Raw genomic sequence first — 23,269 nt, 5'->3', positions numbered from 1 at the left:
GTCTGGTCTACATAGAGAGTTCCAGGACAGCAGGGGATACATAGAGAGACCTTGTCTCAAAAAAAAGAATGACCGAGGGCCAACTCTCCCTGGAGGAGCCCACACTACGCTGGCCTCTCGTACTTCGGGGGATTTGTCTTTGGAAAGCCTATACCCAAACTCTTGGGTATATCTTCCTTTCTTCTGAGCTCTTCTCATTCTCTTTCTTTTTAAAGATTTTTTTTATTTGATTTTATATGTGTAAGTGTTTGCCTACATGGATGTCTGTGTACCATACCTGCCCTGGTACCAGTGGAGGTTAGAAGAGGGGGCACCAGATGCCCTGGAACTGGGGTTGCAGATGGTGTGAGCCACCACGTGGCTGGGAGTCAAACAGGGGGTCTCTGCAAGAGCAGCCATGCTCTTAACTGCCGAGCCACGCCTCTAGCCCCACGTCCCTTTCCCTTAACCCTCGTGCTTAACCCAAATATTAAAATATTTTTGTTAGCCGCTCCCCCTCCAAGATTTTCAAGAGCTGGGTGTGGTAGCATGAGCCTGGATCCCAGCACTTTAGAGGTAGAGACGGGAGGCTCAGGAGTTCAGGCCCAACCTCAAGTACATAAGACACTGTCTGAAAAAAATAAAACAACAGATTTTATGTCATGTATAAGTGACTACAGAAAAAAAAATTAAAGGGTATTGGGAACAGTTCCCTTAGAACAGGTTAAAGAAAAAGACACGGTACAACACAGGGACTTGTGGCTTTGGGACAACAGAAACTGGAGGAACAGAAGCTGAGAATGAAGCTCAGTGGGGAAGTGCTCCCCGAGCAAGGGCAAGTCTCTGGGTTCAAATCCCAGTCCCACCAAAAAGGAAAAGAAAAAAGAAAGGAAATACCCTTAACTACTGTTTCCAGATGAAGGAATAATCAGAAGCCGGTTTTGCTGTACACCACAGAGACTTTAATGGTGTTTGTCTATTCTGCAGAACCCTAATAGGGGTGGTCTCGTACATGCTCCATGATGGTCTTCAGGCCAAGCCAGGTCTCTTCTGCTGTGGGCAAGATCTGCTTGGCTGGCAGGAGGAAGCCATAGAAGCCTGTGTCCCTCAGTTCAAAGGCAAAGGAGTATTTGATGCCAAAATCATAGGCCCAGTCGATGCTTCCGCCACTGGCTTGGTCTGAGGGGCAAATGGAAATGAAATCTGATGACACTGTTCCCATTGACCTCTGGCATGATCAAAGATAAACCAGGCCCTCTAAGCATGGACTAGAGGACCAGATAGAATCTATGAGGGGTTCATGCTTATGACAGAAAAAAAAGCACAAGTGTAGTATGTTCAAAAACGAAAAAGGTGTTCAAGCAGACACTGGATTTAGCCCTTCTTTGGTGTCACCGTGGAGCTTCCAACTTTATTTACCCATCTGGAACTTTGCCTAATGCCCTAATTGGCATCTCCCCCAGCTTAGGGAGGCCACGCCATTTCCTTCTTTAGAAGGCACACACATTGTTTTCTCTAGTGGGATAGAACGGATTACAAATTTAGTGAGTGACTTGGTCCCTGGCCTCAGGGGACTCTCAGCATGAGGATGGAGCAAGTTCCTACGAGATGTCGAATCACATGCCCAGTGCTAGGGATCATGGGTAAGCCAGTAGAGTGCTATGCACCTGTGTTAAGTCTGGCCATTGATGTGGCGCGTGATGATGTGACACATGACGAAAAAAGGTGGCATTAGGCTACAAAGTCCTGAGGCATTTGTGACTTGGAAAAGCTAAGCAATGGACTGGCCCTGAGGCCCCTCCCAGGGAGGTCAGGTTGGGGTAGAGTTGGAGGAAGCCACCAGGTACCTAAGAACAGAAACCAGGGAGGCTGTTACAGGGAGGACTCAAGGTCAGTGTTGTGAATTACAGGTTACCTATTGTTCATCCAAAAGTGTTGTGAGCAGAAGTGTTTTAAATTATAGACTTTTGAGATTTTGGAATATCTGTATATGTATCACAAGATCTCTTAGGGGTGAGCCCTACTCTAAAGGTAAAATTCATTTGGGTTTTATATATAATTTATATATTCATAGCCTGGAAATAATTTTATCAGTACTGTTGGTGTACCCGAGCTTTGACTCAGACCTATCATGTAAGATCAGATATGGAATTTTCCACTTGTGGCCTTCCATTGGCAGGGGGAAAGTGTTAGAGTTGGAAGCATTTTGGGTTTGAGATTTTCAGATTTGGGGTGCTCAACCTGTAAGGCCCAAGAGTTTGTATGACGAGTGAGTTTGTTTCCCCCAGCAGCCTCCACAGTGCCTAGCAAACAGAAAATACTAAATAGTTACTGACTGCAATGGACCTTTGTGGGTTCCAAAATTACCACCTTGTACCTTTGACAGAACCAATCTCACTAAGAGGTGTAGAGAGGGTAAAAATTCTGGGCTTCAGACGGAATCTTGACCCTGCAAATCACTAGCTGGTGATCTGAAGCAAGCCAACTTATCTCTAAGTTCCAGAAGATTCGTGTGTCCAATGGGGATGAGCTGCATCGAGAACTAGCCACGAAAAGGCAGTGAGTATGCTTACAGCATTTGTCTGTGCTCACTGAACACACCTTAGTCGGCTCCTTTCACGCCTATTTCAGTCTGAGGAGGCACTAGAATTGCACCCATTATACAGAAAAAGAAACTGAGATCAGACAATATATGTAGAATGAGCATCCAGCAAATGTTAATTATAGACTACTGCCTGCTGACACGCACTAAATCACGTGTTCAATCCCCAGTACTGTGAAAAATAAAATCAACTGAGTGTTAGTTATTATTATAACTGTCATTTTCAATGAATGAGTAGGATCTGGTCAAATGAGATCACATCAAGGATCAGAGATACATGGAGGGGAACATGCCTCCAGCCAATAATTCTAGAGCTCTAGAGAGTCAGTGAACGCTTTCATTCCACATACTATCTTTTGAGTCTCCCAATAAGCCATTTTACAGATGGACAGAAACAAGGGAGGATAAGCAACTGGCCAAAGGTGACTTGGTTCCAAAGAGGCAGGACGATGATTCGGAGCCAGGTTTCTGTCCCCGAGGGTTGGATTCTTTCTCCTACTTCTCTTCTAACTCTTGTGAACATATGAAGCTCTTCAAAGCCCTTTGCAGGCAAGAAGTTGCCCAGGAAATGTCTCACCTACCAAAGATGTGCAGCTGGTTACTGCTTGGAGAGCAGGTGCTCAGCCCAGAGCTGCAAGCCAACCTGAGTCATGAGGCAAGCACTTAGCTAGTTCCTAGAGCTCTCATGCTTAGAGGCAGTGCTTCTCTGGTTGGGAGGAGGCAGGATCCCAGAGCCAGCACCAGGCAGACCTGCAGTCAGGAGATGCATGAATGAAGGACCAGGTTCTAAGGGATCATATGGCAAACCTACATGTGTCTTGTATTTGCTTATTGGAACTCTTTGATACCTGTATCTTCAGCAAGAAAAATATACTAACCCTCAGCCTTCCAAGGTCTTCAAGACAAGGTAAATGAAAAACTTAAATCCCTTATAATGAAATAGATGAGACATGTATGGGGGCTTCAGGGATACAGGAAGGCATTCTACTAACATCCTAAACTCCAGCCTCCACCCCAAGGCTGCCAAAGGCATGTACTTCTCAAACTTGAGTTGTCATCAAGGTCCTAGGTTAGGTCCACTTCTCTGTGCCCACTCCAATACTCAGGAGCTCTGGAGAGTTCCCTGAGTGCTAGAGATATGGCTCAGTCAGTAGAGTACTTTCCGATCATATATGAAGTCCTGGGCTCAACCCCCAGCACCACATAAACCCATGGCTGCAATCCCAGCCCTCCAAAGTCTGGGGCAGGAGGACTAGATGTTCAAGATCATCCTTGGCTACATAGTAAGTTCGAGGCAAACCTGGAATACATGAGATCCTACCAAAAAAAAAAAAAAAAGGTAAGGCCAAGTCCATATGGTTTTGAAAGTCTCAGCAACTGTTTGTAGATCAAGATCAATCTTAGCGAACAGTCTACAACACAGATAATAAAAACTCCAGTGCCATTCATTCACACTGGGTGGCTAATCTTGCCATGGGAATATATTCCGAAAAGGAGCTTATAAAATATAAATAGTAGCATTATCTTACATAAAATTATATAAATCCAAGGACTCAATAACTGAGATTTATCAATGAAATGAAATAGCAAATAACTAGCATGTAAATACAAAACACTCAACAGGAAGAGATGCTAACTTTAAAAAGATGAATATAAGATATGCACAGGCATTGCCTCCAGTTAAATATGTTTGTGTTCATGGACAAGAACAAAAAAAATCATTAAATTTCTTATCATGAAATTGAACATGATAAGAAATATATTGAGCCAGGCGGTGGTGGCCCATGCCTTTAATCCCAGCACTCAGGAGGCAGAGCCAGGCGGATCTCTGTGAGTTCAAGGCCAGCCTGGTCTACAGAGTGAGTTCCAGGACAGGCTCCAAAGTTACACAGAGAAACCCTGTCTCAAAAAAACCAAAAAAAAAAAGAAAGAAAGAAAAGAAAAAAAAATTAAAGAAATATGTTGAGTACTGAATTATTTTTCCCATAAAGTTTTTTAGTGTATTGTAGATACAGAAAGAAAAAACAAACAAACATAAAGTAAAGCCAAAAGTCCATAGTCTAAGAGGAGAAACTTCCGTTTATATCATTAGAAGTACTTTTTGCATTTCCATGAAGCGTTTTGGATTTCATGAGTATATCTCACTCCTCTGTTTTCTAAAACTCCCATTAAGAAAAACACAAGTGGCTGGGTAGTGGTGGTCCACGCCTTTAATCCCAGAACTTGGGAGGCAAAAGCAGGTGGATCTCTGTGAGTCTGAGACCAGTCTGCTCCACATAGTCTCCAACACAGAAAAGCAAACAGGTAAAAAAGACAGCCACAACTAACAAGTGGGCATTCCCACAAACACGCCCTCCCCTTCCCCATGGCTGCGGCTGTATCAACAGGCACAGCATATTAGAGGACAGGTCCCTTTGCTCCAGATGACTGACCCCTGCCCTCCCTGTTCTCACCCTCCCCACTTCTTGGCATCTACACTGCGTCAGTCATTACACACATACAGATTTACATGTGTGTGCGTGTATCCTAGGAAACAAAGGAAGGACAGCCTCCCGTTCTGAATCTCCCTGTTCCCTTTTCATCCACCTGCTCTGGCTAAGGCCACTAATGAACTAGTGACAAAAATTCAGAGGAACATGTTCTTTCCCGTGTGTTGACCTTTACATGGCCTTTATCATTTTCTCCGCTGTCTCCTTTTTAAATAATTGCTCTTCCCCCTGGTTTCTGAAACCCAAGGCCCCTCTGCTTAGCTCTCCGCTACCTTTCAACTCTCAAGGTTCTTCCCACTCCAAATACCTCCTTGCTTTGCTGTTACCACCCTCTCCACACAACTCTTCCTAATCAAGCTCCCTCCCTTCTGTCTCTCCCTCCCTCTCCTGTCTGCAGAATCTCAGGGCCATATCATCGGAAAGCTGCAAACCCTATAAGTACTTCAAGCTCAACATTTCCACAACCAAACCCTTGCTCTTTCCAATGATCCAGAATGTCACTCTCAGTGAGTGGCACAACCCAATGACCTTCAGCAAGGAACTCTCCACCTCCAATAAAGGACAGGGGGCCAATGGCTCTATGTCCCAGACACTGCCCATGCTCATGCCGTGTTCTGGCTTGGACCATCATCTCTAGCCCTAACTCCCCCTGCTCCTGCTGGGGAACGCACCTACTTCCAGTCCATCACAACTGAACCACCACTCAATACTCCACTCAATACTCAACTGCTTCACTATAAACTCCAAAATGGCTTCCAGAATCCTTCTAATTAAACTCAAAGCCTTCACATAGCACACAAAGCCCATATCCCTTCGGCTTCCTTCTTCACATCTCTCATCCCAGCAAGCCCAAACTTGCTTGTGGTTCTCAGAGTCCTTCATGCAGTTCATACTTCAACACCCTTGATCTGACTACTCAGAACATCTACTCCTTTGTTCCTTCATAGCTACCTAACGGCCAATCTTTAACACCCTGCTTTCTTCCTACGTGAAGATTCTCCAGAGCATTAAGACCCCCACCCTAGCTTTACAATACTCTTGAACCATCCACAACCTACTATGGCACATACACACTAATATTCTTCTGAATTCCTGTTCTGCTCTCTTAAATATGACCGCTGAGCAAGCAAGATGGTTCAGCAAGTAAAGGCACTTGGTACAAGCCAGATGATCTGAATTTGATTCCAGGAATACAAAAGGTGGAAAGAAAGAACTGACTCCCACAAGTTGTCTTCTGACCTCCATGTATGTATGTACAAACACACACACACACACACACACACACACACACACACACACACACACGCAAAAGAAATTGAGTTCTTGGTAGGTTTCTTGTATCTGCAGTACTTGGCGTCATGCTTAGCACATGGCAGAGGCTGAATGAAACCTGTTGAATAGAATGAGTGTACGTTTGAGGCATGGGCTCTATCTACTAGCTTCCAAAGGACCTTTGGGCACAGGAGCGTCGTGGAAATGGACACTCGCTGTGTAGTTTTGAGTTTCTAACTTTATCTGTAAGAAAGGGTCATTTAAACAGTTCAGAATTCAGAGTGCACTGAGACCTCCCATGGTACCCACTGGAGGCAGAAGAGCTTCACAAAGGCCAGGTTTATCCCTGCCTGTCTCCTTCCTCTTCTCTGTGCACAGACAGCTTCCTGTCTCAGCATCTTTCTATTGAGCCATCCAGGGGTTTCCTGTTGTTGCTATTTGGTTTGCTTTTGGGTTTTTGATACAGGAAACTGAACCCAGGGCTTCTGAACTCAGGACTCTGTGCATGCTAAGCACATGTTCCACCACTAAATGAATCTCCCCAGCCCCTAACCAGGTCCTCTTAAAGGAGCCACGTCCATTTTTCAAACCCCACCCACAGTTCATGAGCTTACTCAAGGCAGGAGCCCCTCTTAGCCAGGAAAGGGAAGATTAGGTAAAAGAGCAAGAATTTTGGTGTAAGTTCTGATAAAGGTTCATTTTTAGGCTAAGCGATTGTATATAACAGCATTGAGATGTAAGGTCCTGGACAAGCTTAGGAGATGCACAAAACACACATATCCAGGAAGTCTTTCGTTATCACATAATACATATTTCATGGGGAGCCTAGGCCTACTGAGGGGAAACAGGGAAGATGGGGTTCTGTGTGGGAAGGACTAGCCTTTCACAGGAGGGCATTTAAAAGCGTTAGCCCAAGTTCAAATGGTGCTTCTCCCCTTAATAGGTCATTCATACATACTCTTAGCAAATTAGCTACTTACAGATGACGGAACAGATCGGCCCCACTTTGTAACTGGTGCCATGAAGTCCTGTCAAAGACTGGGCAGCCTTTTGGGCCACTTCATCCTAGAAGGAAAAGTGAATGGGTAAAACTTGTCTCTTGGGAAACCAGTAGAAGACTATAGACTGGGAGGCCTGGTTAAGTAGAGTCCTTCGTCAACTGACACAGAAGCACACCATTGCTTTTCCTCACAACCGTTTCACTAGAAAGTGAACACACGTTTACCCTGCCTTCGAACACACAACGTGGCACAGTTATTCTGTCATCATCCAGGGGTTTGCAACGCTCCCGAGGTCATCACTGTACCAGCAGCTCTCCTTGTTCAGAAACATAAATGAAAACAGTGTGGGTGGCCAGAGGAATCACTGAGTGGGTAAAGGTGCTTGGTGCCAAGCCTGAGAACCTAACCCAGCCCCTGGGACTCTGGTAAAGGAAGAGCACCCACTCCTGTGAGCTGTCCCCTGACTTACACACACACACACACACACACACACACACACACACACACACACAAAGTAAACAAATGTAGTTTTAAATTTTTTTAGAAACTGGGCTGGCCGGGTGGTGTGGTACACACCTTTAATCCCAGCACTTGGGAGGCAGAGCCAGGAGGATTTCTATGAGTTCTAAGCCAGCCTGGTCTACAGAGTGAGTTCCAGGACAGCCAGGGCAACATAGAAAAACCTTGTCTCAAAAAAAAAAAAAAAAAATTTAAAAATTTCTAAAAAAAAACCTAACCAAAATAAAGCAAACAGTTGAGTGGGCTTAGGGGGCCTAAAAAGAACATATATGTACTGACCTCAGTATGTACCTGGGAAGTCGGGTTTTTTTCCTCCAAGTTGATCCCTACACTGGCGTATTTCCCTATGATTGTCTCTTTTTCCAAGAAGCAGAGCTCAGCAAAATATTTTCCATTACTCAAGGGTTCCAATTTTGACTGATTGAGGCTTTACTGTCCTTGCTAAGGATAAATGTAAGGTCTTGAACTTGGGTCCAGGAAAACAACTGTACAAATACCAGATGGGGGAAACCTGGCTCGGAGAGGAGCCTGGGGGTTTCAGTTGTCAATGAGCCCAGCATGAGACAACAGCAAGGAGCAAGGGCCAAAGAAGCCAGGGGACTCTCGACTGCAACCCAGGAAATGCGTCCTGAGAGTACACCGCAGGGCGGGGTAGCTGTGAGCCGCACTCTGCTCCGAATGCGGCTTCACGTTCACTTTGGGGACTACTTTTCAAGAACACGGACAACCAAAGCTGGCATTCAGGCAATAGCAACTGGGGAGGGAGTGTGGCCCCATCTTGTGAGTTCTTAAAGGAATCAGGGTCGTTCAGAGGCTGGATGCAGTAAGGGTAGACCCAGGAGAAGCGGGTCTCTAGGGGTTGAGTCATTCAGAGACTCATCTCCCAAACAGAACAAACTTCATCAATATAGCCAGATGGTAAAGCAGGGCTGGGGGTGAAGGACAACAGAAACAGGAAGGTCTAACACTCAGCTCCCCCAGCACGGCCAGGCTCCATTGACCGCAGAGACCCCAGCTCTAGGCCTCAGGTTACACAGCTATCTCCTCTCACACACACTTGAGTGCAGGATTTAGACAACGCAGGTTATCTGGTTGTAGATATAGGCCTGGAAAGTAGAACAGAGACCTCAAGAGGGACAGAGGTGTTTCCAAAGGCATGATGGGGTGGGGGAGCATGCTGTGTGAAAGGGGAAAGGAAGAATAGGTGGGAAAGAGAACAGTGTGGAGCAGAGGGATGGGGAAGAAAATGGGGGCAAGAACCAACAGAATCAATGTTAATGCCATAGTGAAACCTTATACTTTGTATGCTAATTTTTAATTAAAAAATAAATTATATTAAGTTAAAAAAAAAAAACAATGGGAGTAGGGAGTACACCTAGGTTCCTTCCAATCCTGACATTTTCCCCCCAGGATATAACTTTGGTAAGAAGTCCCCTTCAGCCCTAAAAACTGTCCTAACAAGTCTAAAGTCCTACTGCTAAGATGAAGATACATTTGAACTGGAATTATCTATTCTGTGTCAGCCTGTGGCTGCTGAGAAAAAAAATCTATTTGAAGGTAGATTGTCCAAAAGGTCTCAATTCCAGGCTTATCCCTAACAGATGGGTTTCAAAATCAAGCCTAAAAGCCAAATTGGAAATATTTGCACATTCTCTTCATCTGGGAATAACTGTTGCTCAATTGTGAACAGCTTCCTGGGATGTTACCATCTGACCCAAGGCTGCAGCCAATCTGTTTCCTTCTGAAGTAGGGAAGACGACAGAAGGGACTGAGTTAGGGAAGAGAGCATTGTAAGCATACGCCATCCACCAGTGCGTTGTCTCCTCAGGTCACCGAGCCAAAAGCCACAAGAAAGCCCCAGGTGAGTGACAGGGAGCTGCACTGCCTAGGGCATCTGGCCAGCAGTCCAAGAGTCCACATCCAGGTGGCTGATTAGGAAGCACACCCTGGGAGTTAATGGTGAGGCCAGCCATGGTGGTACACACCTGTAACCCAAGCACCCAAGAGGCTGAGGCAGGCAGGAGAGTCATAATTTTGCAATTTTAGAGCCTGGACTAGGCTGCTCAAAGTGAGACCCTGCCTCAAAAAGAAAAAAGGAAAGCAGGTTCTTGGATCACCTATGTTAAGGTAACATTAATTTTTATGGATTCTACTCACCAAAGAAACTCAGTTGATGTTGGGCATGTGGCTCATCACCTTCATAACCTGTCACTAGCATACCTCCGTCTTGGTACCTAACTTCATGAATGGAGCTTAACTTGTCTACCCAACAGATGTGGTTGTTGAAATCAAAATACAAATGTAGGAACTCACCAGCTCTTCGAAGTTATCTGATTTGCTACATTTATAGCCGTAGGGGAACATGAGCAGCTGGGAGTAGCTGTGGAGGGTAATGAAGGCTTTGATTTTTCCATGACTCTTGATGAAGTCCACTATGGATTCCACTTCAACTTCTGAGTTGGGCCTGGGTCCGTGGTATGAATCAGAGCAAGGGTTGCTACTGGCTCCAGGTCCTAAGGGGAAGAAGAAGAAGCCTAGTTAGGCCAGTATTTTTAAAAAGACACTGCAGAGTGAAGATTACCACGTGCATGAATAAGCTCTTCCTGTGTAAACCAGAGAAAGTCAGTCCTTGTATTAGGTCAAATCTCCTCCTCTGAGGGCACGCTAGGAAGCATAACTGAATTTATCCTAAGCCTATCTCTTCTTTTAAAATATGTCTCCTCTACACAGCAGAAAGAGCTATCAGATCAGATCGTCTCCCCTCTGTGGGAGCTGTTGGAAGAAGAGCCCCTGAACTGGGTGGGAGTCCTATAAGTTCATTTTCTGGGGCCTCTTCCAGTTTGTAGAGTCCAGGAGCGGAAGTCCCTGTGCATCTAAACTTCCAAGTCACAAGGCCACAAATGTAAGGAACCCCTGACATTCTTTCTGCCCTGAAGAAATCACAACATTTGACAAGGCCACCTTTGGCCTTGATTCTCTCACAGCTATAGTTGCTCAAGAGAACTGAAATGGGGTCACTGTAGGCCTGGCAGAGCCGTGGATGCTTGAAAACCTCTCAGGGAGCAGGTGGGGACTGAGACTTCCCAAGCTCTCTAAGTGAACCAGGCAAAATCCATGGAAATATAACTTCTGCCATCTTATGTTAAAATTATTGAAGAATAACGGATCAGAGAGGGAAGGGACATCAAATTACTGGATATGGTTCAATATTCGGGCTCTGGCGCTTTGATTATTTTTCCTATGCAAAAAAATAATAAGAATAATAAATTGTTAAAGCAATGAACGAAGTTATCACTCATGCATATCCCATCGCGTGTCCCTAGAGGGTCCTGTCTCAGTTCTGTAACCCTCGATAATTCATTTGGTTTACAAATATTTCATGACTGCTCTGTGTCGCAGACTCTGTGCCAGGCATTAGGAAACAGAGGCAGCCCCCAGCCAGCCCCCGGGTGGGTAGTACGTAATCTGCTTTGTCAATTTAACTGGATTGGGAACACCTAGGAAATACACCTCTGGGGGGCTCTGGGGTCTTTGCAGAGACACCCAGCTGAGGAGACAAAGCCCACCCTACGTCCTGAATGTGGGCTAGAGTACTTGAATGAATACAAGATGGAAAGGAGAGGGCGCCAGCTGAGCCCAGCACCCCTCTCTCTCTGTTGACTCGGGACACAAGGCACCCACATCCTTCATGATGCTACTACCACCTCCAAGATGGCAAGTTCCTTCAATCTAGTAGCCAGAATAAGCCCCTCTCCCCTGGAGACGCAGTTTGTCTAGTATTTGGTCACATCAATGAGAAAAGTAACTAATGTACTGTTATTGGAAGCTAGTAGGAAAAGGAACAAATTTCAGTTCTTTGATTAGTGCAATAGAGGTTTACCTGGTGCCTAAAAGCGTGAAAGAACCCCCCAACTAGATTGCCAGTGGACCCCCAAACAGAAAAACCGCAGTCAACAAAACTAGACAAGCAAGCTAATGTTTTATCTTTGACTCTGTTTCAAAAATCTATTTCTTAATTCCATTTGTCCTTTTTTTTTTTGTAAGTTTTCCTTCTCGAAGAATCTACCAGATGATGTAATGCTTGTCTTCCTAATAGATCCTAACCCCCTCTAGCGGCTGGTTCGGCGTCTCCTGCGCTCCCGCCATTGTGCAAAGCCTGGCTTCTGCAGCTGTGAGGCTGGACTGTGCTACAGCCTGCAGGGAAACCAAGATGGGAGGCAGACCATATGAAACGCTGCCTAGAGCTACGACAGTGCTGTGCTCCCTCCCATGAAGGGAGAGGAGTTAGTGAAGTGTTTCAAAGAGCTTTTCAAAGGACTTGAATTCTAGATGGACTAAACAGGCTGACGGCACTGCAGAGCCCCTGCAAACCAGTTAGCCGCTCAGGCTGCAGTCTGACCGTCCCTGGGGACCACACCCTGTGCTCACCTCCGAAATTTGCATCCCAGTTCCGATTAGCATCCACACCAACACAGAAGCTTCCAGACAGTTTAGACCGGGTCTTTCGCCACATACGGTTCTTTAAAAATCCAACCAAATGTGAATATGAGGGGAAAGAAAAGGTGGTCATCCCTTCTGATCAGCAAGTCCCTCACCCGAATGTTCCTTTCCCTCGCTCCCCAGCTTCAGAACTGCACAGTATTTCTTTCGCCCACAGCTGTCAAATGGTCCCCACACGGGGTTCACGTTATGTATTTCCTCTCTCCAATAAATGCCTGCCAAACCATGTTCCATAAAACATGGTTCTGTTAAATTCTAGCCACCACCACAACAAAAAGGGAAAGAGATGGAATTTCTGAGAGAACGGTCTGGGAAAATATGGGGCTAAATCAGGAAGCTTACTACAGAACTGCCAAGCATGTTTAATGTTCTAATGTTTTTTAAGAACCTCTGAGAGATCAGAGACAGCATTTCTCTGGCTTGCATCCTGTGGACCCGGCATTCATGCAGTGTGTCGGGCTGTGAGGAAGAATGTAAGTCTCTTTGAAAATGCAACAGTCATTGTCGTTATTATCTGCTCTCTACAAGAATAAACGTGAAACTCTGATTCATTCTGAATATACATGAGGTCACAATGCCACAGTGGTGGTTTTGTCATGGTCTTTTATGGGGAGGGAGCCTACATAACTCCTTTTAGAGATATTACAGAGGATTTCTTTGACAAATCGTGAGTAAAAATGCTAGGATGCATTGTGCCGCCCACTTAAATCTTGTTGCAATCTAATTGTCAGCAGGTAACATCTGCCTCCTCTTTTCTATCAGTCAGACACACACACACACACACACACACACACACACACACACACACATCTTGGAGATAATTGGGACAAGTCTCCTAGGTGACTCACTGCAAACACAGCTCTCTAATAGTCCAGCATAACAGCTGAAATAGGGCTCTGGCTGAGTCGACATGTAAAGACATCGCACGTCAGAATAATAAGTGACTATAAACACTTCTCTCCGCCTCATTTCAAGGCCACTACTGAGAGGTTAGGCACTCTGCTTAGAGTAAATCAGGAACAGAAAGATTACTTTTGTTTGGTTTTCCAAGTTCCTGCATGTCTCCTTGAGTCCTGTGGATGTATAAAACACAAAACAACAACAAATAAATAAAACATTAAGTGGCTTACAGTAGTTTGGGAGAACACATATCCGTCAGGGTTTGTGACAGGCAGCAGGAAGATATCCAGGCTTTCCAGAAGGGAAGTGATGGATGGATCGGTTCCATAATCAGAAGCAAGCTGAGTAGAGACATAGACATTTCAGTCTTGCAAACTCCCTTTTGCCAGAAAACACATTGCAAAATACTATGGCACTGTGTTTCTGTGGTCTGGTTTTTGTTTTGTTTTGCTTTGTTTTTCCAAACATGAATTAGGGACCATTGTTGATCAATGGGAAACTTCCAAAACCCTTGCAGAACAGTCTCCCACAGCTTAATACACCAGTGCCTGTAACTTCCCTTTCTGTGACAATGATTTTCTTCTATTAAATAAGTGTCAGTTATCACCTGTCTATTAGAAGTAGCAACACTCTTTCCCTGTTATTTGCAGTGACGCTTTTTGCAGTGGTAGGCAATGGTATGTATGGTTTATTTGGATCTGTGAACCAAATTATAAAAACTTAATATTCCTTAATCCTCCCATGGGGTGACTTTCCAAAAGAACTCGGGACCAACATCAGATTACTTAAATATGCGAAGACTTTGCTAAAAGTATGGAGAAGCGGTTAAATTCCATTTGGGGAATTGCATTTTGACTGCAATCAATTGCAGGAGAGTTGAAGTTTCTGCTGGATTAAAATTTATTCATTTCCTGTGCTCAGCCATCCTAAGGCATTACTATTCAACTGTTAAATATCCATTTCATAATACCCTAAAGGTAACCGCATTTTAATTGAAGGGAAAAATGTATCAGTCGGCATGCACGTGGTTGCACATGCTTGAATGATCTGATGTGGATTGATTTCCTTTGCTCATGAATTAACATTCTGATTTATAGCGTGTCATTTTGGAATTACTTAAGAGATAGCAGCCTAGGTCACACCCACTCAGCATCGTGTCCTGACTCCTGTGCCAAGGACCATGTGGAAGGGAGAGACTGCTACATCCCAACTTCAGATCTGGACAACATTCAGAACGACCCAGACACCCTCAGCTCACTTCGCTTTAGATCTGTAGCTCAAAGCAAACTCTTCCTCCACCTATTTCCATTTGTTCTCTGAAGCCCTTTCAAGATTTTATGGGAGAGGCACCTCCCTCCGAGTATCAAGCTTCTCTCCTGCTCCTGTGCTACACTTGACACCCAGAGGCCTAGCTGGCCACTCTTTTTAATTCTTCTGGCTTGCTGTGATTTTAACAAGGGGCCCAGGGACACAGTACCGTGATCCTAAATGGGGTAAACCAAAGAAAAGAAAGCTTGGCTGATTCTGTTTCCTGCCGGTGTTGTAAGAGAAGGATCTGCCTGGGAGTGCTTGCAATCAGGCCCACCGGGACAGTGTGTGTTTACTTAGTGAGCCTAACTCCCAGAGGACAAAATATGTGAAGAATTTTAAGCAAAATGACCTTATTTGCTGTCCACAGTGCGGTAGCTTGTGTAACCCACTCTCGAGCGTGGATGCCCGCGTCTAGCCAGATGGCTGGCTTGTCTCCTCCGGTGCTGAACTGCAACACAAGCATAGCTCAAGCATAGCAATGGAAACAGCTTCTCCGGGGTCGGGGTCGGGGCCTCTCCCCGGGCTCTTTCTCTGTCCCCTTTCTGTTCTCCACAGGATTAAGAGAACAAGAGGAGAAGTCAGGTGATACTGGCTGGACTCTTCAGTTTGTTTGGTCCCTTTCTTTTAACAAAAGCTTAAATAGAGATTAAGAAGCAGAGCAAATTTTTCCTCCCTTGATGTTTGCGAAAAAATTATCACAGATAATGTGATGAAAATATGCTCACATGTTGTTAACTGGGGAAAAAACAGGTTTCGGGTAGAACGTCATTCTTTCTTATTATTTAAAAGGTTAGTTCCTGTGGCAGTAAGCATGTCAGCAAATGTATACGGGGGTGGGGGGGAGGGGGCAGGGGGAGGGAGGAGGGGGGTGTGGAACAGACAAAAATGAAAAAATAGTTATGGCTATCATCCAATAGTTGTGAAATTAGGACTGCCAGAGATATTCCTTGCCTCCTTGTTGGTTGGTTGGTTGGTTGGTTGGTTCCTGTTTACCCATGTTTATGCATGGATTATATTATTTTAGTTCTAAGAATCTCATCAGAACTTTCGGGCCCTTGACCAGAACAGGACGGCAAGCCCCCATGGTGCTCTCCGGAGCTCCACCTTTAGGATCTAAGTGACTGCGTTCTGGATCAGTAAATAGGGAGGAAAAGATTGTTTTTGCACCATCACCTTCTACCTCTGTGTAGCATTCTAAGCAACAGATTAAGGTAAATGAGAAATGCAAATTCTTGCTAAAAACTTGACATTTCACAGGTTTGGGAAAGTTTGGGGTAAAAATGTTTTGAGCCTTTTCCTTCAAAGTGTTAAGATGTAGTAAGTAGGGAAGTTCAAAAAAAAAAAAAATGTCTCAACCACCCAGCCACTTGGAAAGTCGAAGGCCAGGAAAAACTAAGGCAGAGGAGAACTTGGGGTTCCCTGACTCAGCGGGAGGCCAGCCGAAGAAAAACAGCCGAGAAAGGGCTAGCAGGCATTCCCAGGCCCGCCGTCTGCAGTAGGCAGACTACCCCTCCCAGGCCAGCTTTGGGGAAAGCGCTCTGGAAGTCCATCTGTCCCAGTTAGTTGGTTCCTAGCCACAACATTTCCAAATTTAGTAGGACGTTGTGACATTACCTCCCCGCCACACCCCCCTTAACAAACTCTTTCTAGGAAGTCTGGGGAAACAATTTTCGCTGTTTTTCTGAACAAAGTGCAAATGCTTGAAACTATCAGTCCGAAGACTGTTAGGGGTGACAGAAGCAGTGAACCTTAGCCGTTTTTGCAGCGGTCACCTAAAAAAAAAAAAAAAAAAAAAAAAGCCTTCATTCCAGGGTATTACCTTTTAATTTGGTTGTCTGTCATCCTCGGCACATTGAGAAACTAATTTTTTTTAATGCAGTTCGGGCAATTACTAGGTGTTTTTTTTTTTTTGTTTTTGTTTTTGTTTTTGTTTTTAAGCTGGTTTTTAAAAGAAAAGAGAGGAAAAGAAAAATCCGCAAAGAACTCCCACTTCGATGAATTTCCCAGAGCCCGCCCTCCCCTCCCCCCCCCCCCGCGCCCGCCCTCCCCTCCCCCGCGCCCGCCCTCCCCTCCCCCGCGCCCGCCGCCTCGCCTGCTCGGCTCCGATTGGCGCGCTCGGCCTGGCTCCCCGCGAGCGCATCTATCAGGACATGAGCATTAATTCTCTCCTGCAGACCTGCGTCAGCGTGCAGGAAAAGAGAAAAAAAAAAAAAAAAAAGGAAAAGAGAAAGGGGGGCGGGCGGTGGTGGGGCTGCTCAAAACCAGCAAAGACCGGTTAGGAAGAAAAAAAAAAGAGAGAGAGAAAGAAAGAAAAGGGGGAAAAAGCCTGCTTTGCAAGCCGAGCTGGGAGGAGAGGGATTCTAGAAGCATCGAGGGATGGGAAACAAAAGTCTCTGCCCCCTTTATACCTTGAGCACATTCATGGGCCGATTTTCAAAAGATGAACCGATATTCACTTTGCTCACTAGACCAGGGTACTCAGCCACGAGGTTATCCATTTCTTGGTAAATCTGAAAGGTTCAAATGATAAACAGGCATCTGTAATTTAATGACCAAGTGAATGCAGCTAATAGGGTCTTTTTGCCCCTCCACACCCGGTCTCTCCGCGTCCCGGCCGCCGGCGGCTGCAAGCCATTGCCGGGATGATGAGTCACTCTGAAAAAGAGAAGCCATCTTGCCGCCGCAGAGCCGGTTATTTCCAGTTCTGTGCAAAGTACAATGGCACGTCTCTGGTTTGCCTGTGGCTTTTTCCCCTAGACCCTGTTCAGCAGGGAAGCCTTTCGCCCTCACCAGCAAACCGCGGTGGCACCCAAAGAGATGTGGCCGGCTTGCGCTAACAAAATACAGCTGCGCCGGTGCGGGCCCAGGGACAATGGGGACATCCTCCAGCCGCTGGCTACTCCGACCCCAATTCTGAAGGCTCATTTGAGATTCTGTACCGTCTCCACATACCCAGACTGCGACCATTACAGGGACAGAGACCTGAAAACGGTTGTTGCCCACATTTGCCATCGCAAACACCTATTGGTTAGATCGGCGAGTCGGGGAGAGTACGCCTTTTTATTCTTCTGGTCAAACTAAGATACTTTTTTTTTTTCTTGAGGGGGAGGATTTTAGGAAGGTAATAAGAAACATATATTGTATATGTTACACAGGTGACGTTGCCCCATGTTCAACTGCACCGATATTTCTGGCAGTGAAACAAAGGAACAGATCCATTCAAGTCGAATATTTTGCTCCCAGATCGTTTTAAATAGCTTTTTACTACGAAATAAATTATGGCAAGGAAAAAAAAACCTTTCGATTTTTTAAAAATACATTTTAAACTTCTTTATTGGAAGCTTAGTGTCCCCTTACTCTTCTCCTATTCTGCGCTTCACCCCTGAACACCCCCAGTCAGACAGTACAGATAAACAGATCTGTACCAGCTTCCAGAAAGGCTCTGCGCGGCGGTGCTGTCCGCGTACCTACACGGCAGTACATGGCCCAGATGGAGAAAGGAAGGAAGGGAGACCCAGAAAAGCAGAAACCAGACTTTGCTACCCTGTGACCTTGGATCAAAGTGCAGTTTGGAAGCCGCTGATACCCTTGTGGGGGTGAGAGCCCGCAGACTCAAAGTGGCCCCTGATACATCCAAGACCATAGTTAATCATCGCTCTTGAGTGGCTCTGTAGCCCATGCAGCTTAAAAATCAGCAAAGGAGTGTTGTGGGAAGAGTGTGAAAGAGCTATTTGTGGACTCACTTAAAACATTCTGGACACCTCCAAAATAACTGTGTGGCTGTTTGGATGGACAAGAGGACTTCAGTTCCCGCGCTAAACAGGCACTGCCCATGAAATCTGAGGGAAACTTTAAGAAGCTGGGAAGTAAAAGGAGCATGATATCAAGGTTATCAAATCACCACGTGGAAGTAGCCTTTTCCTCAGGGAAAAGAGGGGCTTGTTTCTCGGATACTCATTTTGAAATGTCTACCTCTTCCAAGGTATGGTAGGCCCCGAAGTTGAAGTTCCCACTCCGCTCTTTTCGCTGATTGAGTAGCATTTCTTCACGCTCTTGATCCAACAGGACCTAAGATAAAGCAATTCTATGATTAGTTGCCAGCAATGCCTTCAGCCTGGTGATGTAAATGAGGTGTTGACACTTGGTCCCCAGCACCAAGCTTTCCTCGTTGTGTGTATATCTTGTCCACAGGCTCTGGGTCAGACACTTCTCTTATTATGGTAGCACTCGGCAAGGGGATCAGGTATGCTTGGGCTGGGGCCAGGCAGCAGCTGCAGGCAGAGGCTGGCAGTACTTAGTGGGCCTTCAGGCCTGGCTCAGTCCGCCTTTCTGAGTTAACCTCTAATTAAAAACTGTTTGAATCACAGATTACTTTTCTTCCATTTGCGTAAAATGCAAAGAGGAGTAGATGTGCTCCACCACCACCCTGCAGTAGTAGTTAACACTGATGGAGACCCATGTGAAACCCAGGTCCCTTTCTGGGCAGAGAGGGAGAGGACCAGCAGGCCTCTGGAAGGCTGTTCTCCGTCGTACTTACTTGAACATCTTCAATCATGATGGAATAAGCAATCCCCTGGGACTCCAGGAAAACTTTGACCGCCTGGATGCTGACAAAAGGAACCCGGATGTGGACTATCTGCCCTGGGATGGTGGGTGATTTCCAAAAATCAAGCTGAAAGGGACAAAGGGCCAAGCCAAGGTAGTAACTAAATTATTCTGGGAGGAATAGAGAGTTGTACCCTGATGGATTTCAATAATGCAATTTGTTACCCTGCTTATTTTGAGTCTACAAAATCAGAATCACTATTATAGGGCAACAAGAGTTTCTCTGTACGCAAGCATCAGCAAATACATTATGTTTTTAGCACACACATCCCACGGCTAGATATTAAAACTGGCAGAAGAACAGATGATTTTAAATTATGGGAGGTCTTAAAAAATAAAATCAATCTGGCAGTCAAGTGGTCCAATTCATTTCATCATCGGATATTAACGTCATAAATTATTTTAGAAGGGAAATAATGAATTAAAGGTGTTCAGCAGTGTTTCAAAGTAGCTTTCACAATTTCCTTCCTTTTTTCATTCTCTCAAGAGTCCTGTGAGAGATGTAGAAGAAGGGTGTATTTGCTGGTTGTGAAAATGAATCACAGGGAAAGAAGGCCATCTGCTCAGTGCCACATAGTTGGGCACTAAAGTCCAGATTTTGGGAACCCAGGCTCCAAGAGTCAGCATTCCACATCACCTCAAAGGAGTCAAAACATAGTCCGAAATAGACGTTAATCGTGCTGACTTTACTTACTGGAGGGAGCAAAAGCTGACGCTATGACAAATACCTGAAGATGCTCCTCAGCCTCCAATTGCACCAGAGTTTTAATTTGCTCTTCATTACTTGGGACGATCTCAAGAACTTGGTCTCTAAGAAACATTAATTACAGACATGACCTTAAATGCAAAGCTCGTTCACCGTTTCCTGTTGCTTTCTGCTTCCATCAGTCTCTGCGCAGAGGAGATGAAGGCAACAGTCAATGATCTCTTTCACAAGCCAGAAACTAATAAACTGTATACCGACCCCCATCCCCAGGACGAGGAGGTGATCAAACGGCTTTATTTCCTCCAAGGAAATGTTATCTAAATAATAATTAAGAGGTGGACCTGCTGCTAGCAGGAAGCTTGCCATGAAAGTTTCCTTCCCTGGAGCTAATGAGTATTGGCCAAACAACACCTGCTGCTCGTAAAGCACTGGCTTTTAAAACTTGTCTGCTCCTGCTTTTCAAGGAGGAAAAAAACAAGAAAAAGAGGGAAAGGAGAATAATTAATTTGGTGCTTGTAGGAGGAATGAGATCCACATCTGGGGAGATGTGAAGTTTTCTCTTGTTGTTCTTTTTTTTTTTTTTTTTTTTTTCTTTTCTTTTTGGTTGCTCTTTGTTTTATTTTGAGACTGAACTCAGGGCACAGCTAACAAAAATTGATGCCCAGGCAAATCAAATGGTGTATCATACCCACATGCGTGAGCCCACATATGCTCTAAGGAGGAAAGGATCTCACGGCAGAAAAGAGAAATCCCCAAACTGGCAAGCATGTTGTTAGGAAAGAGTTTGGGTAGAAGAGCTTTTGCTTAATAACAGAGCCTTTTCTTTCTTTGTCCGGTTTCCAAGCAGGCTGACTTCCGGTTCATCAGCGCTGCTGAGAAGGAATGATGTAATGAGTCACAAGAGAAAGGCTGAAGATGGAAGCCGGACCTTCAGACACCGGCTCCCCACCGTTTTCAGTGAACTCTAGAGTAACACACAAGTGGCGGAATGCAAGGTCTTCTGAACCTTCTGCCTGCAAGTATCCATCTGCCACAAACGGTTTGAAAATTCCTCTGCAAAAAAAAAAAAAAAAAAAAAAAAAAAAAAAAAAGGCGGGCGGTGGTGGCGCACGCCTTTAATCCCAGCACTCGGGAGGCAGAGCCAGGCGGATCTCTGTGAGTTCGAGGCCAGCCTGGACTACCAAGTGAGTCCCAGGAAAGGCGCAAAGCTACACAGAGAAACCCTGTCTCGAAAAACCAAAAAAAAAAAAAAAAAAGAAAATTCCTCTGTTTGGGCTTCATTACTGTTAGTTAATGCATGGACCCCAAGGAGTCCTCCTTCAAAATGAGGTGCTGGGAAAAGTAACACATTGGACTAATATTTCCTGGTGTGTGTTCTGAGGAACAACAGCCCCTCCAGTTGGTTAGCCAAAATGGGAGGGATATGACTGGAAAAAAAAAAAAAAACCTCATAGATTTCTGATGTACACTTAGTCAACATTCTAGAAAGCCTGAAGTTCATTTAACTCTTTGATTCCCGAATTGAACTGGCTAGCTATTTTCATGGAGCAAATGTATTAGACTGCTTCATTAATTCCCTTAGAATACTCTGCAAAAATGTTCCCAAACCCCCTTACAGAATTATGGAACCAGGACTGATGGGGGGGAGGGCTCACACCTGGGACTTGGGAGGCAAAAGCAGAAGGAAGGCTAGGAGTTGGGGTGCAGGAGACAGCCTAAGTTATACGTGAGTTCCGGGGCTGCCAGGGCTGCAGAGTGAGAGCCTGTCTCAAAAACGAACAAATGGTAGAATCCACGCATTTCAGAGCAAAGATGACTCCTAAAGCCAGGAGGGACATTAGCTGACGGCTACCGCCCTGGCTTTCCTAGTCTTGGAGGCCCCACTACCCAGATAAGAAATCTAAAGACATAGGACCGAGGCTGACAGGAAGGACAGAGCCCAGAGAGGCAGGAAGTGGGTGGGAGAGGGGCCCTTACTGTGACATCTGACACAAGTCTAGCAACAGCTGCCCTATCAGCCCCACATTCCGACCATTGGAGGGAGATGGCAAGGGCAGTCTTGTGAAAATTTATTTTTACGAAATGGAGTCATCCCTGTCACATCCCACTAAAATGTCGTCTAGGGCCATGAGAAAAACGGAGGAGCAGGCCTTGAATTCATACTCCGGATGTGTCTCATAGAGCCAACCTCCTCCCCTCCCCCAAAGAACAGCTTGCCCTGTCTTTAAGACTATTCTCACTTAGCAAAGGATGAAGGAACTCCCAGTCTTAACTAACCTTAAGACTAACTTCTCACAGAGACTGTCCTCACTCTCCAGACAGAGCCTGCCGGCTCCCACAGCACCAATAGTGCCAAGGCACTACCTACCATTCAAATACACTTCTCTGTCATAACAAAATCCCTAGCCTTTCCTCTGTTCTCTGGTACACAAAGGCCACCAAGACTGTGACTGTCCCAAATTGCAGTCCTATTCTTTATTCCCAGATAAAAGGTCTCTGTTTTTGGCTTTCGATAGTTTCCACTCATTTCCTCCTTCCATGGTCAATCATCTCTTCTTTATCGAGTCCTACTTTTCCCACTGTCCCCCACCCTAAAGTAACTAAAGTAACTCCGACAGCACTGAATGCATGTGCCCCTTCACCTAGGACCAAGTCATGAGCAAATGAGAAGCTTCATGAACCAGGTAAGTAGAGTCAAATGATCACTAGGAAGTGTCACTTACCCCACAAATGTGTCTTGACAGTAGACATGCCCAAATAGGGCTCCCAATAACAGGATCAACCTCATGCTCAAGGCTTTTCCCAGAGTCGAGAGTTCAGAGCCCTTCCTGAACTTTATAGGGAGCAGAGTTGAGGGTGTCTGTTGGCCCTCCAAGAATTCAAGGGACTCCCATCTGGTAAAATTCTCACCTGCTGGTGAAACTCTCAAGGTCGCAGATACCAGGGTATCTGTACACTTTCCCTTTTTAGAGTGAGATAATAAATATCAATGGAAAGAAAACAAAATTGCTAAAGCACACCAAGGGCAAATCAGACATTTATGATTTAGAACATAAAGTGCCACTCACCCTGCTTGGTGATAGAAGCCAGATTAATAGACCCAGAGGTTAAAGTCCTTTCTGGGTCTCTGACGAGAAGAGAAAAAAAAAGGGGGGCAAAGCATTTATAGTAATTACTTGGCATCCTGTCTATCACATTCTATTAGTTTGCTCATTCGTTTATTTTTACAGTGTTTACCCTGAAACACTGAAGTGACTTGGTCCACATCTGCCGAAGGTCCCTGTAGATGTGGCCCGGTCCAGCCCTCACTCGATATTAAATAAACAAAACAGAATGCCTTGTAATTTTTAATTCCACGCTGTCTCTAAAGTGATCCATCTGCATT

The 23,269-nt window shown here is 45.2% G+C and overlaps 1 protein-coding gene across 1 annotated transcript; it reads right to left on the bottom strand.

The window, feature by feature from the left end:
• Positions 1-918: 918 nt before the first annotated feature.
• Cpa2 (carboxypeptidase A2) lies at positions 919-22,672 on the bottom strand. Its single transcript, XM_059257511.1, has 11 exons — positions 22,608-22,672; positions 19,907-19,988; positions 19,111-19,245; positions 18,546-18,641; positions 16,982-17,083; positions 14,923-15,021; positions 13,493-13,603; positions 12,291-12,381; positions 10,176-10,375; positions 7,323-7,407; positions 919-1,158 (listed from the first exon to the last, which is right to left on the bottom strand). Exons 1-11 carry the CDS (start codon positions 22,670-22,672, stop codon positions 971-973), a joined length of 1,254 nt encoding a protein of 417 aa, XP_059113494.1. The 3' UTR covers positions 919-970.
• Positions 22,673-23,269: the final 597 nt, after the last annotated feature.

Source organism: Peromyscus eremicus, chromosome 3 (genome assembly GCF_949786415.1).
Source record: "Peromyscus eremicus chromosome 3, PerEre_H2_v1, whole genome shotgun sequence".
Taxonomy (NCBI): domain Eukaryota; kingdom Metazoa; phylum Chordata; class Mammalia; order Rodentia; family Cricetidae; genus Peromyscus; species Peromyscus eremicus.
Note: the sequence above shows the minus strand (reverse complement) of the source record. Positions and strands in the feature narration are given on the sequence as shown.

Bases quoted from the DNA above. Each gene is read 5' to 3' on its own strand.
- Cpa2 (XM_059257511.1), bottom strand. From the start codon at position 22,672: ATGAGGTTGATCCTGTTATTGGGAGCCCTATTTGGGCATGTCTACTGT. The intron at 17,084-18,545 runs GTAGACATTTCA...TGAACCTTTCAG, and splicing joins CCTACCATACCTTGGAAGAG to ATTTACCAAGAAATGGATAA. The intron at 13,604-14,922 runs GTCATTTTGCTT...GTCTCTACTCAG, and splicing joins CACTGTGGACAGCAAATAAG to CTTGCTTCTGATTATGGAAC.